A 15,186-nucleotide genomic window follows, 5' to 3' on the forward strand; every position below is an offset into this window, starting at 1 on the left:
AGCAGTGTGGCCTCGAACCTCTAAGGTCGAGGGTTCGAGTCCTGCCTTTGCGTCCGTGTGCTCACCCGTGTGTGGTGGGATTCCTCCGGGTACTCTGGTTTCTTCGCATAGTCCAAGAAAATGCAGATTAGGCTAATTATCATTTTCAAATTGTCAGTAGTGGGTGACTGAGTGTGTGAGTGTGTGTGCTTGTGCCAAGCAATGCATCGGCACCCTATCCAAAGATGTATTCAACTTCGGCCCTCAGTCCCCTAAGAAGCACTGTTGCTTATCATCTCCAGGTTTCTGGTTCGATTCCCGTCCCGGGTCTGTGTGCACATTCTCCCTGTGCTTGGTGGGTTTCCTCTGGATACTCCAGTTTCCTCCCACAGTCCAAAGACATGCAGATTAGGCAAATTGGTGTTCCTTAATTGCCCATAGTGTGTGATCCATTAAGGAGAGGATGTGACAGACATGAAATAATATCTTTCCAAAGATGTAGTTTTTTACTAAATATTATAAAGCAATTACCACGATATATTATCATATGTCCTATATCCATCTCAGGAATTATTACATTTAATAACTCAAAGATGCATTTGATTGATGAATTTATGAACATATTATCCTTCTGCATAATTTAGACTTAAACTTCCATTTTATTTGCATTTACAGGTTTCCTCATTAAAGGGAAACTTTTTTCGTCTTGTAGTTCTAGATAAACATCAGGCGGAAAAACAATTAAGTATTCTTTTGATCTGAAACAAATTATTATCGAGGCAGAATGCAGCTCAACGTACCTGCTGTGAAATGCAACATGCTGCAAAAACAAACCAACACAACAGATCTCAGCTACTGTATGTTAAAGCTTCTACTCATCTTTATCTCCAGATCAAACTGGCCAGTTCTCCTGCAGCAGCGGCTCAGCTGATCAACAGAGCCCAGGGGGCAAACACCTCTCCGGTCAGCATTACCCAGCAGGCCGTGCTACTGGGGAACTCATCCACCCCCACTCTCACCGCCAGCCAAGCACAGATGTACCTGCGTGCACAGATGGTAAGTCAATTTAGACACAAACATACAGTACATCAACACAACCTTAATAAGATCATAGTAACCCCCGGAACCCTCAGTTGTGGTTATAAGACAGACTTTGGTTTACTAAGAAGCCAAGAAATGAAGTGTGTAATCAGAGAAATTGAGTGTGCAAGTTGTGTTTTTGTTACACATAATTTACACAGAATAATTGTGTGAATGATGTCAGAAGCAAAATGTAAAGAGATTTTCTTTACCTCATAGGGGTCTTTATTTCAGAAGACCTTAGTTAATATGCATAATTTGGTGCTATTGTGTGTAAACAGGATATTGTTGTTGTAATAACGTGTATTTACTGACACTGTTCAGGGTTAGCTAATCAGATTTAATTTATTAATCTTTTGATATTGGTACCTCGTTTTATTTTGCACCTTTATGGAACGTAGTAACTTCTATCAAGACGCAAAATTTCATTCTGCATATATAAAGTCTTACTGTTTGTGCATTACACATTCAGGCCTTCAGTAAATCATGGTTTAAATTTAATGTACTTCATAAAAAAGCAGATAGTAATTAATTATTTAAATAATCCCATTATATTATTATATAATTGGGTAATAATTGATTTACTTTTGTTTTGGGGTTTAATTAAAGTTTCTAGTGTGTCTATATGCGAATGTTTGTTTTTTAGTTCATGCAGAAGAAAATAGACGTACCATGAGCCATGTCCTAATTTTATGGTGGAAATTTACCCATGACACTGGGCTGGACAACCACATTTACCGCGCTGACTCAATCCAACACTTTCTCGTAGCTATTTTAGAAAATAAATGAGAACCTGGAAGGCAAATCGACTATTTTTCTTGGAAAATTTTTCCCAGGCCATAAAACATACAAGGTTTTGAAAACTATCCCACAGAATGAAGGATGAATAGGTAATGGTAGATTGTGCCATACTGACTCTGTGATGTGGTTCGCTTGAAAATAGATAGTGTTATTTTAAACCAGTATATCGTGTATTCCATTTCAGCAGTTATAATTGAATGTTTTCCATCATATCAAGGCGAGACTGAGGAAATATTTGCGCCACTCTATTCTGTAGGCGACGAACACAATACTAGTCCTGTGGTGGTTTCACATAGAGACAAAAACAGCACATTTTGGTATTATTTTCAGGCACAGCAAAATAGCCTTGTGCAAGTAGCTAGGAGCCTAGGCCGTGCTGTTCCTTTGTCCCCTCAGCTCATACTCGCTCCGACCGCCACAGTCGCTGCTGTCCAGCCTGAAGCGTCGCAGTCTGTGAGCCTCCACTCAACCAGCCCACAGGTACCAGAAACTTGCGCTGAAATAACACAACAATCTACACAACATATCTCATCGGCGGAGTGTTTTCTTACATACGTTTCTGATGCAGAACCTGGTGTTCTGTAGCCACCAGGGGGCAGTGGCCTCCTCCTCCTCCTCCTCCTCCTCCTCCAGCACCACCTCCACCTCTCAGCCCCAACTACATGGGCTCAGTGTAAAGCATTGCAGTGGAGGAGCAACTCAAATGGCTCTTCCCAGCTTGACAGTGCCTCAGCTTAAGAGTCAGAGTCAGCAGGGAGCGAAGAACAGCCTGGTGGATGCTTCATCGGAGCCAGTGAAGACGAGTGATGGTGTCAGTGAGATGAGTGCACGTGTGATCAGCTTGAGCCACAACATGAGCACAGCAGCCGGTTATCCCCTCATCAACACTGGTAAGAATTATATTGACTTATATTTATATATGCGCACTTACAAATCTAATTCTTAAAATTATAACACCCTGTTATTGCAACAACAACAACAAAAAAGTGTCCCACAAAACGACAGTATGTCATAAGATGAAGTGGTTTTATTGTGTTGTTAGCAATAATATTCTGTTGGACAAAACCTCTGGCATTCCTCTGGTAAAAATGGCATGTTTTAGATATCTAGCTCCATGGGACAGCGTAGGAGGGAAAGAAGGAAAAATCTCTGAGTGGTGAAGCAGCTGGCCTTGAGGTCTGGGTTGAAGAAGGACATGGTGGGCAGCAATATCTGTATGTCAGCACATTTGCTCTGACGGAGAGAAAGAGAGAGAGAGAGATGCCCTCAATTCTCACTCTAAGGATATCATTTACCAGTTAGACAGATGCACTGCCTTGTGTGACCTTTGAGAACAAATCTCCCCCTCCATGCCATTTGGAAAAGACCACCCTCCACATTTACAAACAATGAATCGCAATTGTCGTGCGTGACACACCGTAGATTTCTGTGCAAATGTTTGTCTGTAGATCTGACCTAAGTGTATAGATAATGTTAAAGGCTTGCAATCTGACTTCATGTCATGAGTCATGAATCACTTTGGGACTTATGTTGTGTTTCATTATGAGAAAAGAAGCAGCGTATGTGGCCATGAGCTGGATGTGTCATTCTGTATTTTCTCATCATGCAAAGCGCTGTATGAGGAACAAACAGTCATACCACCAACAGTTCTTTAGAGTCTTCTTTGTCTGAAGTAGATTTGTAGAGAGTAATGAGTACTAGAAAATGAAAAGTCGCTTGTTTGTATTGAAAGGGATTTTTTTCCCCCTTCGATGTGTTTGTGTGTGAAGAACTTGAAGCATATTTTAAATTTTTATAGAAAGATTTACATTATGGTATATGTCAGTGGCTGACCTGGTGGGTGAAGCATTTTAGCTATTATCTTCTGTAATTTGGGAAATCATAATTGTGTGACCAAGTGTTTAAAAAAGAACAAACAATCACTAAGAGATGTCCCTTGGGGCAGGAATAACTCTGCCCCATAATCGCTTTATGAATGTTTTGTTTCTGACTGGAGAAAGGGTGGAAGTGGAAAGGACTGTTACTGATGTTACAGGTTAACTGCACCACTCGTTTTTTTTTTAATTTATGAGATCTGATTTCAGTTCAGCTGTACAGTGATTGGAAAAATGCACTTCTAAAATGCTGAGCATTTTTTTTAACAGTATACAGTTTGATCAGCTAAGGGTGATTGTACCGTTTGACTTCATGTCATGCTGTTTATTTTTAGACCAGACTAAAATTAATTATCTTCTCCCACATTGTACATATATACTGTAGGTCGTTCAAGTTCTTAAAGGTATTTATAAGCCAGTGTGAGTGGTCAGTCGAATTAATTATTGGAATGGGCTTTAATTTAAACCACAAATCCTATAAATTATGGCAACTTGAAGCTATGGAACAATAAATGAAAAAAGCTTCATAAACAGCCCAAAAAAGAGAGACAAAAAAAAAAGATTGTATTAATTTATGTCATAAACATAATGCACCTTCAATTTGACTACTGAGATTAGTTAAATAAAATGATAATAAACCTTTAAAGGAGCTACCACAATCTTTCATTAGAGATGCACTACAGTACTGTATGTATTATTTTGGGTTTGAGCCTAAAGGTGTATATGGAAAATGCTGTAATAATCCCTAAGCATTTAGGTCTATTTGCTGAAAAACTTTTTATTGTCATAAAGTCTATTATTTATTTATTTATTTATTTATTTATTGTAATTTGAAGCGTAGTAAAAACTGACCAACTCTCATTAAAAGCTCAAACATCTTATGAGCAGAAACTAACAACAACCTCGGCAAAAGCAGACACCCATATATCCACAGCCTTGCTTCCTGCTTCATAAGCTTGCACCATTACTTTCATAACACATCATCAGTCAGGGTCTTATTAATAGAAGCATGCTGTCACTCAAGACAATCCAGGCCTCAGTTACACTCCACAAGTCTAAACGGGAAACACAGGCAGACTTGAGGTGTTATTTTTGAGCAAGCATTACAGATCATGTGGCAAGAACTGGGGATCATGCTGACATGTTTCCTGTTGAATGAACTTCAAAGGGGAAGATCACAGCTTTTAAAATTAATGAGTTACAGACAGACAGATTGTTAAATATGAGAAGATTACGGCAATGCTACTCTTTAATGAATGTTTAAAAAACAGCATTTCAAGAGTTTTATCCATTAAATTTAAAATATTATTAATGATTCACAAGTGAAATTAATATACGATTGGCATTCAAGTCAAACTGGGACTTTTGTTTGTGCAGAAAAATAGGACAATTATGAGAGTGAAAATGATCTTTATTCCTCTATATCATCCCCTGCTACACTAATGCACCCATCCCAGTGTTTCACTAGTGCTTGGATATCATCAAGGTAGAAAGTTTTGTCAGTATACTGGAGCCATGATCGGACTACCTGCTTCACATCTGAAGTGCTGGCCTCCCAGGAACTCCTTTAATGGCCCAAACATTTCCACATGGCTTGGAGTAAGGTCAGGACTATATTGGGATGTGGCAATGACTCCCAGTTGAGTTCCAGTAATGTGCAAGTGGTTTTAATGAATGACTCTTAGGACGGAAGTTTCAAGTGCTCCATTGCTGAATCTTTGACTGAGGCTCAGCCTTATCACCATACTTAAAGTGCTTAAAGTCTTCTGTACATGTCGATCGGTTTTCCTGGTTTGATTTGAACGCCCCTACTATTTTAGACAATTCACATTTTACAGTACGTTCCATATAATTTTACATGTGGACATTTATTTTGACATTTCCTAGAAGTAAATGTGGAAGGGTTTAAGCTAAATTTTGCATTTTGATTTATACATCTATTACATTCATTTCGTACGTCCATTTTATACTCATATTTTATTCTGTTAAGCTTTTCTGCGACAATGACCATTGTTAAAAGCGCTATACTGTATAAATAAAATTGAATTAAATTGAATTGAATAAATCCTATTAGAGAAGAAAATAAATAATATTAAATGAAGCAATTGAATATTAATTCATTTATTTTTTAAATGTGTTTATTTGATTTATTTACATGTATATACTTGCTTATATACTTTACATGTTTACATGCTTAAATGGTTACATGGCAGCAACATTCATGTTTTTTATGTAATTTCTTACATAAAATATGAGCATATGATTATGTAAAATGTATGCAGTTTACGTCAAATCCCTTTAATCCCTTAAAGGGTATAGCAAGTAGTATTAGTAGTAGTCTTTTTCTGACTCATAGTAGCACCAAAAAAGTGAGCTGTTAACATAGTGGACAAATTAAATTGGACAAAGTCTATTCAGAAACACTAACACAGTGACTCCACAGGGACGGGTGTGGAAAGGGGCATTTTGTGCAACCCATGTTTTCTTCATGAGGAACTCATTAAACATGAAAAGCACATATCCAGCAGCAGGAAACACACTATAGCATTTGGAAAATGATTGGAGTGAACTCTAAGCAGGACCAGACGTTTTTTGCCACAGATCCCCTGTTTAGACTAGATATAATAACAATTCTATAAAGTGAACACCCTTGAGGGTTAAAAAAGCTAAGCATTTCATATACTGTTAATTCAGACACATAATAATGTGCAATATAAAAAGCACAAGATATTCAGGAGCCTCAATTAAGTCTATAGGAAACGTTTTATTCTTACTCTTAAATAACACCGTTTATACCTTTCCTAAAAATCTAGCATGAACCACAAAAGTAAATAACTAGGGTAGACTTTTTGGATTTAGCTACTGTTTCTATCTTAATTGAATCATAACACATACAAATAATTGCCATTCCCTAGCATCTTTCCTGAGAATCAAGAAGTTCTACAGTTTTAAGTTTTTCATTAAAAGGCTGCAGTCGGGGGTTAGATGAGATAATTATCTATTAACATGAAAGCAACCTAAGCCTTCTTTGTCCAGAGATATGTCACATTTGCTTCAAAAAATCATGCACAGCCTGTAGCAAAGGTACGGGACATGTATACACACAATCAGCATCTCAGCGGAGGATTTTAAGAAAGATTTCTACCTCCGAAAATGCATGCAAATCAAATTAGATCATTCAAAATAGTGTCAATTGGTTTTGTAAAACCAAGAGTAAATGGTTAGACAGCTGCTGTTGCATGTGTGAAATGATGAAGAGAATAGCACTGTTTATTATTATTGTTGAAAAGTCTTAAGCCACCCGTGATTTCTTCATATTAAGTTAAATTAAATTATGTAGGATAAATTGAAGAGATTGAAACAAATGTTTTTACTGTGATGTCCTGTGAACTGCTTAAAGGTATGGTATTAAAAATGTGGGTATTCATGTAAGAACCTTAGCAGCATCCTCATTTCCCCTCTCGTCTGTTCCAAACACTCAGCATTCATCTGTACCTGTTTCCACTGGTTCATGCCTTAAGCTAGATGTTTTTTATACTTGAATGATTCGTAGGTCACTGTGTAGCTTAATGAACAAAAAACATCCCTTTGAAACTGGCCAGGTACAGGGACTGGGCTAAACATTTGGCCCAAAATGAAAGTCTGTTTCTTTCAAAGCAATATATGAAGAAATTAAGAAAAGTTGCGAAGCAATTTTCTATTTGTGCACAGGAAGTAGGATATGAGAGTCTGCATGTTTCATAGTTTTCAGTTTTTCATGAAATTAGTTCATGTCTACACTAAAAGTGTACATGGAAAAAGAAAGTCTGACAGTGCTATATAACTCAATTGGGATTTCACTTTTAACACACAGGCTCCTGTTTGAAAGTAAAAATACCCTGCGTGAGATATAGTGCGACGTGATCAGAAACTGATTTGATGCACTGTTGGTGTTTCGTTTTATGGCAAGCTTGTCACTCTTGTAATCTGTTACTGTATGAATACGCAAACCAGGCCATGCAGCAATTAGACAATGTACCGAAACCAGTTTAAAAAAGTTTGTTTCCACTAGCACAAATGTCACTCCACCTATATATATATATATATATATATATATATAGTATCTTCCTCTGTGTGTTTGTGTTAAGCAACCATTCTAAATTAAAATTGTTCTTATTTGCCTGGTCAAAAGAAGGAGTTAATTAAATAGAATTTTCAATATGTTAAATTTATCCCTTAAGGCGATTTAAAAGTGATTGACATTCCATGTACAAGGACAGAGGCAGTAATGTGCTTTGGGCAAGTACCGTAATCAATACATCTGATGCTTTATATCAGGATTAAGCACCATCATGCAATATTCTTTATAAAGCTGACAGTACAGAGAGCTAAACTCTGCCAAATGAACCTATTAACCTGAAGTCGACACTGCTTAAAAATGAAAGCACCACCTCTGGGCATCCCTCAGGGCATCTGATCCAAAACACAGCACTAAGTGCTCTGCCTCAATTTTAATCTATCCCTGTTCATATTGATTCAAAGCTCTTACTCGTCCTGTCAAATGCTAACATCTAAGGGAAAATAATACCTCAAATTGGTCTTGTTTTAACCAAACTGAGATTTAATTGCATTAACTAAACAGCAGCAGGAAAGGCAAATAATAGTTTTTATAGCATAACACAGTTTTGGACTTTTGACTTCTATTAAATCTCAACTTCTGTACCTAGTTAGCTAGTTTTCAGCACTGTAACAATAGATCTTAAAACACCACCACCACCACCATAATGAGAGCTAATCTTTTAGAAAGCAGTGGGGTGCACGTTGGTTTCAGCTACACCCACAGGTCTGAGGTTAGTGTGTGTCGGTTGATTTAGTATTAGATTTATTTATGAACCTCGGAGGGAAATCAACCTTTGAGTAATGAAGGATAGGGTACCTACAAAAGCTAATGAGCTACAGTTCAGTGCAAATGTTTGCAACCCCACCCCCCAATGTTTTTTCAATTAAAAACAAGAAAGAAAGATGTATCCATTTTACCATTTAACTACAAAATAAATTTCATAAAAAAGAAAAAGGAAAGAAATCAAATGCAAAATGGTGCAGTCATTCCTTTCATTCATTTTCATCATTTTAATTACTAATATTCTATTTATCTGCTTTTTACAAAAACTAACAACAATTTAAACCAACAATTCAAATGTCATGTTGTTATAGATTAAATGTCTTTGTAAAGGTTAAAATATTGCACTTAAATGTAAACTTGTTTAAGGTACAGTAAAATATATTTAGTATGATTCCTCATTTATACATGGTGTATGCTAAATAAACTGTCTGTATTTACTTATCAATGAACACCCATCTTTCAGCTTACATTGCTAGTCTTTATAGTACTGTATTTAAAAAGGGTTTGTTATCATTTGTTGCCTATCAGTAGAATTTACTTTTTGTCTTGTAACAGCTCATGGTAAATTCTTTTATGTTTTTAGCATATGCACAAATTCAAACCCATCAACTGCTCCAGCAACACAAGCAGCAGTTTGTAATCCAGCAACAACAATCCCGGTTGTCTCAGCCCAGCGTCCAGTCCCAAGGCCAAGCTGTACAAACTGTGGCCATCCAACCTGCTTTAGCAGGCCAACAGTGTGCCATCCCTGTGCTGCACAAACCACCCGCTCAGCAAGCCGCCATCTTCCATTCAACTGTGAGTCCCAGGATGCTCAATGGTCAATCTCCCTTGTTAAATCCCAGCAAAGTCAAACAGGTACAGCTGACAGCAGTCAACCTCCAGTTCCAGCCTCCAAGAACCCACGTAAGACAGGTTCCAACATATTTCTTACTACTTTTAAATGGCTCACTGATTTATCCGTCTTCTTTGAGCTTCTTATTCTGTGCTGAATTCCAGACTTTAGTGACAACGCAGGATAATTCCGAGAAGGACACCGCTGTTCCTCCTACAGTAAGAGACGACTGCCTTGGCCAAAGTGAGCAGCAGCTGCTATCCCAAACAACACCAGAGGCAACTCCCGAACAATGCTTGTATGAAAAAAGCCAGCTGACCGTGAACGCAGAAGGTAGTCCCATGTTCTCAATTACTGCTCAGTATGATCTATGAAAAAACCTTTGGAGTAAAATGTTTAGTTAAAGATTAGTTAAAACAGCCATAATAAGCATTTATGTATAAATAATAAGGCAATTATTGTTGCGTATCATAAAGTCACAAAGAAAGACAATTGATATAGAAAATTAACATTCGGGTAAGAAAAAACCCAGACTAAAACCATGACAGTGCCAAGCTGGGTCTAAATGGCCAGGAGGCATGGTGGCTACTGTGTCACTGCCATCTGTAGGCTTGCCATGAGAAACAAAAAAAGCCCTCCCTGCTCTGTCGCTCCTTTCAAGTGGAAGAGTAGATCTGTCACGCCCCAGTGTCTATTGTCTAGGCTAGGCACTTGCTAGAATGTGACAGCTTTTGCCATAATTAGGGTGAGGGGTGCAGCTTTGTTATTCCCAGTGGTCTCTTGGAATAAAGGTGGACACTCTTTATCTGTCTGGCAGGTGTAACCGAGGCTTATGCATTCAGACATTCAATAATGAATGATGAGTAATTGCTCTTTTATGAATGCAACGAGCCCTAATTGTTTTAGGACGTAGTCTGGAAAGGCCTTTTTTGTGCATTCAGTTACAAGATTAATATTATTAATCATGTCAAGCTGGCCAGCATGGGTCAGGCAAGCTGTGTTTATATATAAAATATATAAAATATGAATTGACATATTTCTGTATTACTTATAATTGTTGTATAAATAATGTTACATTTCCTGGATACACATTAGAATTAAACAAAATATATACAGCCAAAGTTGTCTGTAGATTTAAGCCTGGGGAGAGTGGGATCAAGTTCAAGTTTAAAGAAGATAAAGCGTACAGAAATGTGGCTTTCTTGAGGCAAGTAAAACTTGATTCTGAAAAAAATAAACGAAATATGTTTTTATAAGGAAATGTGTCTGTCTGTAGAAGTCAGAAAAATAAAATGAAAAAAATAGTAATTTAAATGTAAAAAGTCAGGCGCGCTAACAGTTAAGCGTTGCCACATTAATTCCCACAGCAGTGCTGTTTCGACTCCCACCTGCTGACTGTGGGATTAGACAGCCTTCCATATCTACTGAAAGATAGGATTTCCATACATATACTGTGTCACTATTGCTTTCTCTTTTTTGAATGTGGAAGCCAAGACCCCTTATCAGAACAGTTGTTTTAGGTTTCCTATTACTTAGATTAGACTATCTGATGAACTTTTGCAGTCTATAGTGTGCACAGTTAAGGTTGCTGTATTGTTTACAGTGTAGGTACAGTTAAGTACAACAACTTGCATGCCCCATTGTTTCTAAGTAAAAAAAAGGAAATGTTACACCTTAATATACAAATTACATAGAAATTAATGGATCTTTCAAAAAATTGAAAAGTGGGTATATCCTATTTTGCAAATACATGTCAATCTAAAAATAGGAAAAAACTTAGTAGAATTTTTTATATTGGCATATTGATCTTGATGTCCAGGCCAGATTTTGGAGACAAGCATAGGGGCAGTAGTGAAGCATGTAATGTTCTCACTTAACATCTCAATGGTTTCAGGTTTGATCACAAGCTTATTCCATATGCAGAGTTTGAAGGTCTTATAGAGTTCTCTGGACTTTTTTGGCTCCCTAACACCTTCCAAAAAACATGCCGGTCTCCATTCATTTATGAGCCACTGCAGTCCAACTAGGGACCATGGAGGCCAATGGTGATTATCATTTTATTTATCCCCATTTTACGACCATACTGGGACCTCCAGTCAACAATTACAAACTACGAGCAATTTAGGAACACCTAATAGCCTTATCTGCATGTCTTTGGACTATGGAAGGAAACTCACCAAGCACTGGCAGAAAATGCAAATTCTATGCACACAGACCCTGAGGCGGGAATCGGACCTGGACTCTGGCAAAAGTGCTAACCACTATGTCACTGTGCGATAGTAGACATACTAAATAGTCCCTAGGTGTTTGCTGCTTTGTGATAGACTGGTGTCCCATCTAGGGTGTTTCTTTACCTCTCACCCAGTGTTTCTGGGATAGACTCTGATACTCTGACCCGAAAAAAGAGACTGAATAAAAAAGGGGAAAATGGATAACATTTAAACTAACATATTCTTTGCATTTTTACTGTTATTATAATAACATACTGTTCTGTACACTATAATGCCATTTAAAAACTTATAAAAACCTAACATGATAGGTGGCTGCTTTGTTTTCATTTTGTCCTGAGGGTATGCAAACTTTTGCACTCAGCTGTATAATCTGTTTTTTTTATGAGCATTACAGTTAACTAATTTGTCTGATGTTATAATAGAAAATAATCAGTGGGATATTCATATGGCTTGTGGTGTCTCATATAGCAATAATGACTGAGGAAAAATTATTATTTAAATACATAAAATCCACTGAAGGTCAAGATTTGAGACCCGACTAGAAGCCTTTTAATCTTTTTTTTCTGATCCCGGGCAGCCGCTCAATTATTTCAGCCAATGAGAGAGAGAGGTGCTCGCTTGTAAATACACGCTCTCATAGGCTGAAACTCCAAGCGCGCGACCCCGTTCTCGGCCGCGCGCGTGTCCCTTTCACTTCCCCCGTATACAAAGAGGATTAGAGCGCGCGCGCGCGACGCTCGCGCACACCTAGTGGCTTCAACCAAACAAATCCTTGTTTAAAAAAAAAAAAAAAAAAGTTTTCACACAGCGCGCGTGCTGCACGCACGGAGCGTGCACATTAGTGGAATATCTTGAAGTTTCGGAAATGTTGTAGGCTTTCCAGCTTCCCCGAGCTGCTGTGAGGAAGAGGAGTGTTTCACGGAGTCTCTGAGCGGAACAAAGGCGCGTGGCTTCTGGACGCTGTTCACTATTGTGAGGAGACGCGGTGTGTGAGAGAGAGAGAGTGTGTGAGTGAAGGTTTGGCTCTTCCACAAGGTTGCGTGATTATAGATGGACATAGTGGCTATATTTATCTTACACGCGTAACTTGGACGCTGACGTTTGCTAACAGTTGTGTTTGTGTGTTAGTGTTGTTTACAGTCGAGCCGCGAGCGCAACACACGAGCAAGCATGGCACGCGCTCAAGTTGTGCATCTGTTGCCGTTTCTTATCTCATTGTAGCGTATGAGTGTGTAAATTCAATCAGGTCTGTGAAGTGCATCTAGAAGTGCTCAGATCCGACTGGCAGGTTCTGCATGTGATTACATTTATGCGAGGCAAGGCGAGAATAATTCTCCAGCAGAACTCTCGATTCTCCTTACATTTACTGCTTTAGGTATATTCTATACAACATGTAAGATAAAACAATGTTCACAGAAATACATCATACATATGATGTATATGCATATACAACGCATTTAACTGCATGATGGGAATTCTGCGCCTGTGAAATTAAGATTGATTATTAAAAACTGTAAATGATGCACCAAATAATTCTGATCGTAACAATAAAACGGGTCTCGTGTGAAATGTTGCTTCATCCTTTATCCCCTACAATTATTTAGTGATTTATGGGTGTCATCTACCTGATGGGGACTTGCATTTGTGGTCAGTTGTCTTGGAAAAAAAAAATCTGTGCAACAGATAGGCTGCATGCTTCATATAGAGCCAGGTGCATGCTGCATTCTTCATACAGAGTACAATTTTTTTTAAAAATGGAAATAGAAGTTTTAGAATAAAACAGTTTAAAAATAGTAAAATGTTCAATATAGTGCATATTTAGTGTTCAAAATTACATGTCACTATCTAGACCATTTAATGTAATTTGAAATTTAAATGTGATTAAATGTTTTTAAATGTAACTACATTTTCATTATTCAAGCTTAAGGTCAGATTTCCCTCATGCCAAATCTATTCTCTTGAAGCATGCGTTCAGATAAGATTCGGATAGATATGATTTAAGATCAGTCATCAGGTTTTGCACAAATTTATTAAAGCAAGAAATGGGACAAAGTTGCAAAAAGAAAAAAGAATTTGTTTTTATTTACTAAATCCAGCTTTTCTCCTAAGTTATCAGTAATATTTCATTTGTAATGAAAACCATAAGTTAAAAAAACTGTGCAAATTTGCTTTGCTTTTTTTTACTGGTGATCTCAGACTTTTAAGACTGCCTACGGTATATCTAAATAAATATTAATGGAATATAAAATCTTTGCAAGTAGTTCACTATGTAGTAAATGAGCTGCAGGTTTTGGACATAGTTTAAACTCTTACATACTGCACTGCATTGCACAATCCAGAAAAAAAGTTTCATAAGTTAAAATTTTGCATGCAATCTGCATTATTTAGTCATTCATGTTTTGCAAAGCATTGTTGTATAAGCAATTACTACGGAAGTCTCCTGTCAGTTTGATTGAGCAATGCACACTGTGACCCTGCAGGCCCAGACACAGCAGTTCCTGTTCCTGCGGCTGCACTGGCGTGTGTGAATGGTAACCCAGCCATGACTTCGGGTAGCGGGAACAACGCGCCCACCGTGACTGGAAGCACCCCGCACAACGGCCACAGCAAAACCCCACAAGCCATCGTCAAGCCCCAGATCCTCACTCATGTAATCGAAGGCTTTGTAATCCAGGAGGGAGCAGAGCCATTCCCTGTGAGTATACATCTCTAGGTCTTTTTCACTACTCGAGTCATTTACATCAGTTTAAATGTCAAGTGCTTTGTTTTCCTTTCAATGACATGTTCATCCTTCATTCCCAAAACAATGTAACAAGTCAAGTGACTCCTGTATCACTTGATCCCTATCTTTGGTTGAAACCTAGATACTGATAGTAGCATACTTCCCTCTAGTGGACATTTAAACCACAGCTTAAATGTTAACTGCTAAATAAGTAATAATCCAGACATTTTCAGTGTTGGGTTCTTCAGGTTAGGTTAATTTTGATTAGTGATGTCACCCAAGTCTTATATTTTGAGTAAGAAGGGGAAATTGTAACAAACTTTCCCACCTTTCAGAAATCCCATCTACACCTACCTTAATTACAGCATACACGCTCACTCATCACTTTATGTACACTTGCACATTTATGCAATTATTCAATCACCCAATTGTTACAGTAGTGCAATAAACCTATGCCGGTACAGATCATAAGCCTCGTTAAACATATGAATAAAGAAAAACAAATTTTCAAAATAATAAACATGCCATAAGCAGCAGTTCTAAGAAACGCTACATTGATGAGATGGTCGGAGGAGAAACTGGTTTGGAATCTGAACCAAACTGGGGAGTTGAAAACTCGAAAATAGTACTTGGAGTGAATGGCTGATTGGATAATTGCATGAGTGAGGTGCAGGGCATGTGTTCTTTATAAAATGTCTATTGAGTGGATCTGGCGGGGGGGGCGGCAGTTAGGCATAATACATAAAGTCTCTGGAAAAGCAGGACATTTTGGACAAAAGCCA

General features: G+C 37.9%; 1 protein-coding gene across 6 annotated transcripts in view; it reads left to right on the plus strand.

Annotated features, from left to right (window-relative positions):
• Positions 1-15,186, plus strand: part of phc2a (polyhomeotic homolog 2a (Drosophila)) — a 39,906-nt gene that overhangs the window by 19,101 nt on the left and 5,619 nt on the right. The window contains exons 5-10 of one of the 6 annotated variants that reach the window (XM_053483205.1): positions 871-1,035; positions 2,191-2,340; positions 2,429-2,750; positions 9,200-9,531; positions 9,616-9,784; positions 14,163-14,377. In XM_053483205.1, coding sequence (XP_053339180.1) covers positions 871-1,035; positions 2,191-2,340; positions 2,429-2,750; positions 9,200-9,531; positions 9,616-9,784; positions 14,163-14,377 — 1,353 coding nt within the window. Of the gene's footprint in view, positions 1-870; positions 1,036-2,190; positions 2,341-2,428; positions 2,751-9,199; positions 9,532-9,615; positions 9,785-12,451; positions 12,690-14,162; positions 14,378-15,186 lie in introns of those variants that run through there. The other 5 variants (XM_053483206.1, XM_053483207.1, XM_053483211.1 and 2 more) reach the window with 5 other exon arrangements.

Source organism: Clarias gariepinus, chromosome 22, assembly GCF_024256425.1.
Source record: "Clarias gariepinus isolate MV-2021 ecotype Netherlands chromosome 22, CGAR_prim_01v2, whole genome shotgun sequence".
Lineage (NCBI taxonomy): Eukaryota > Metazoa > Chordata > Actinopteri > Siluriformes > Clariidae > Clarias > Clarias gariepinus.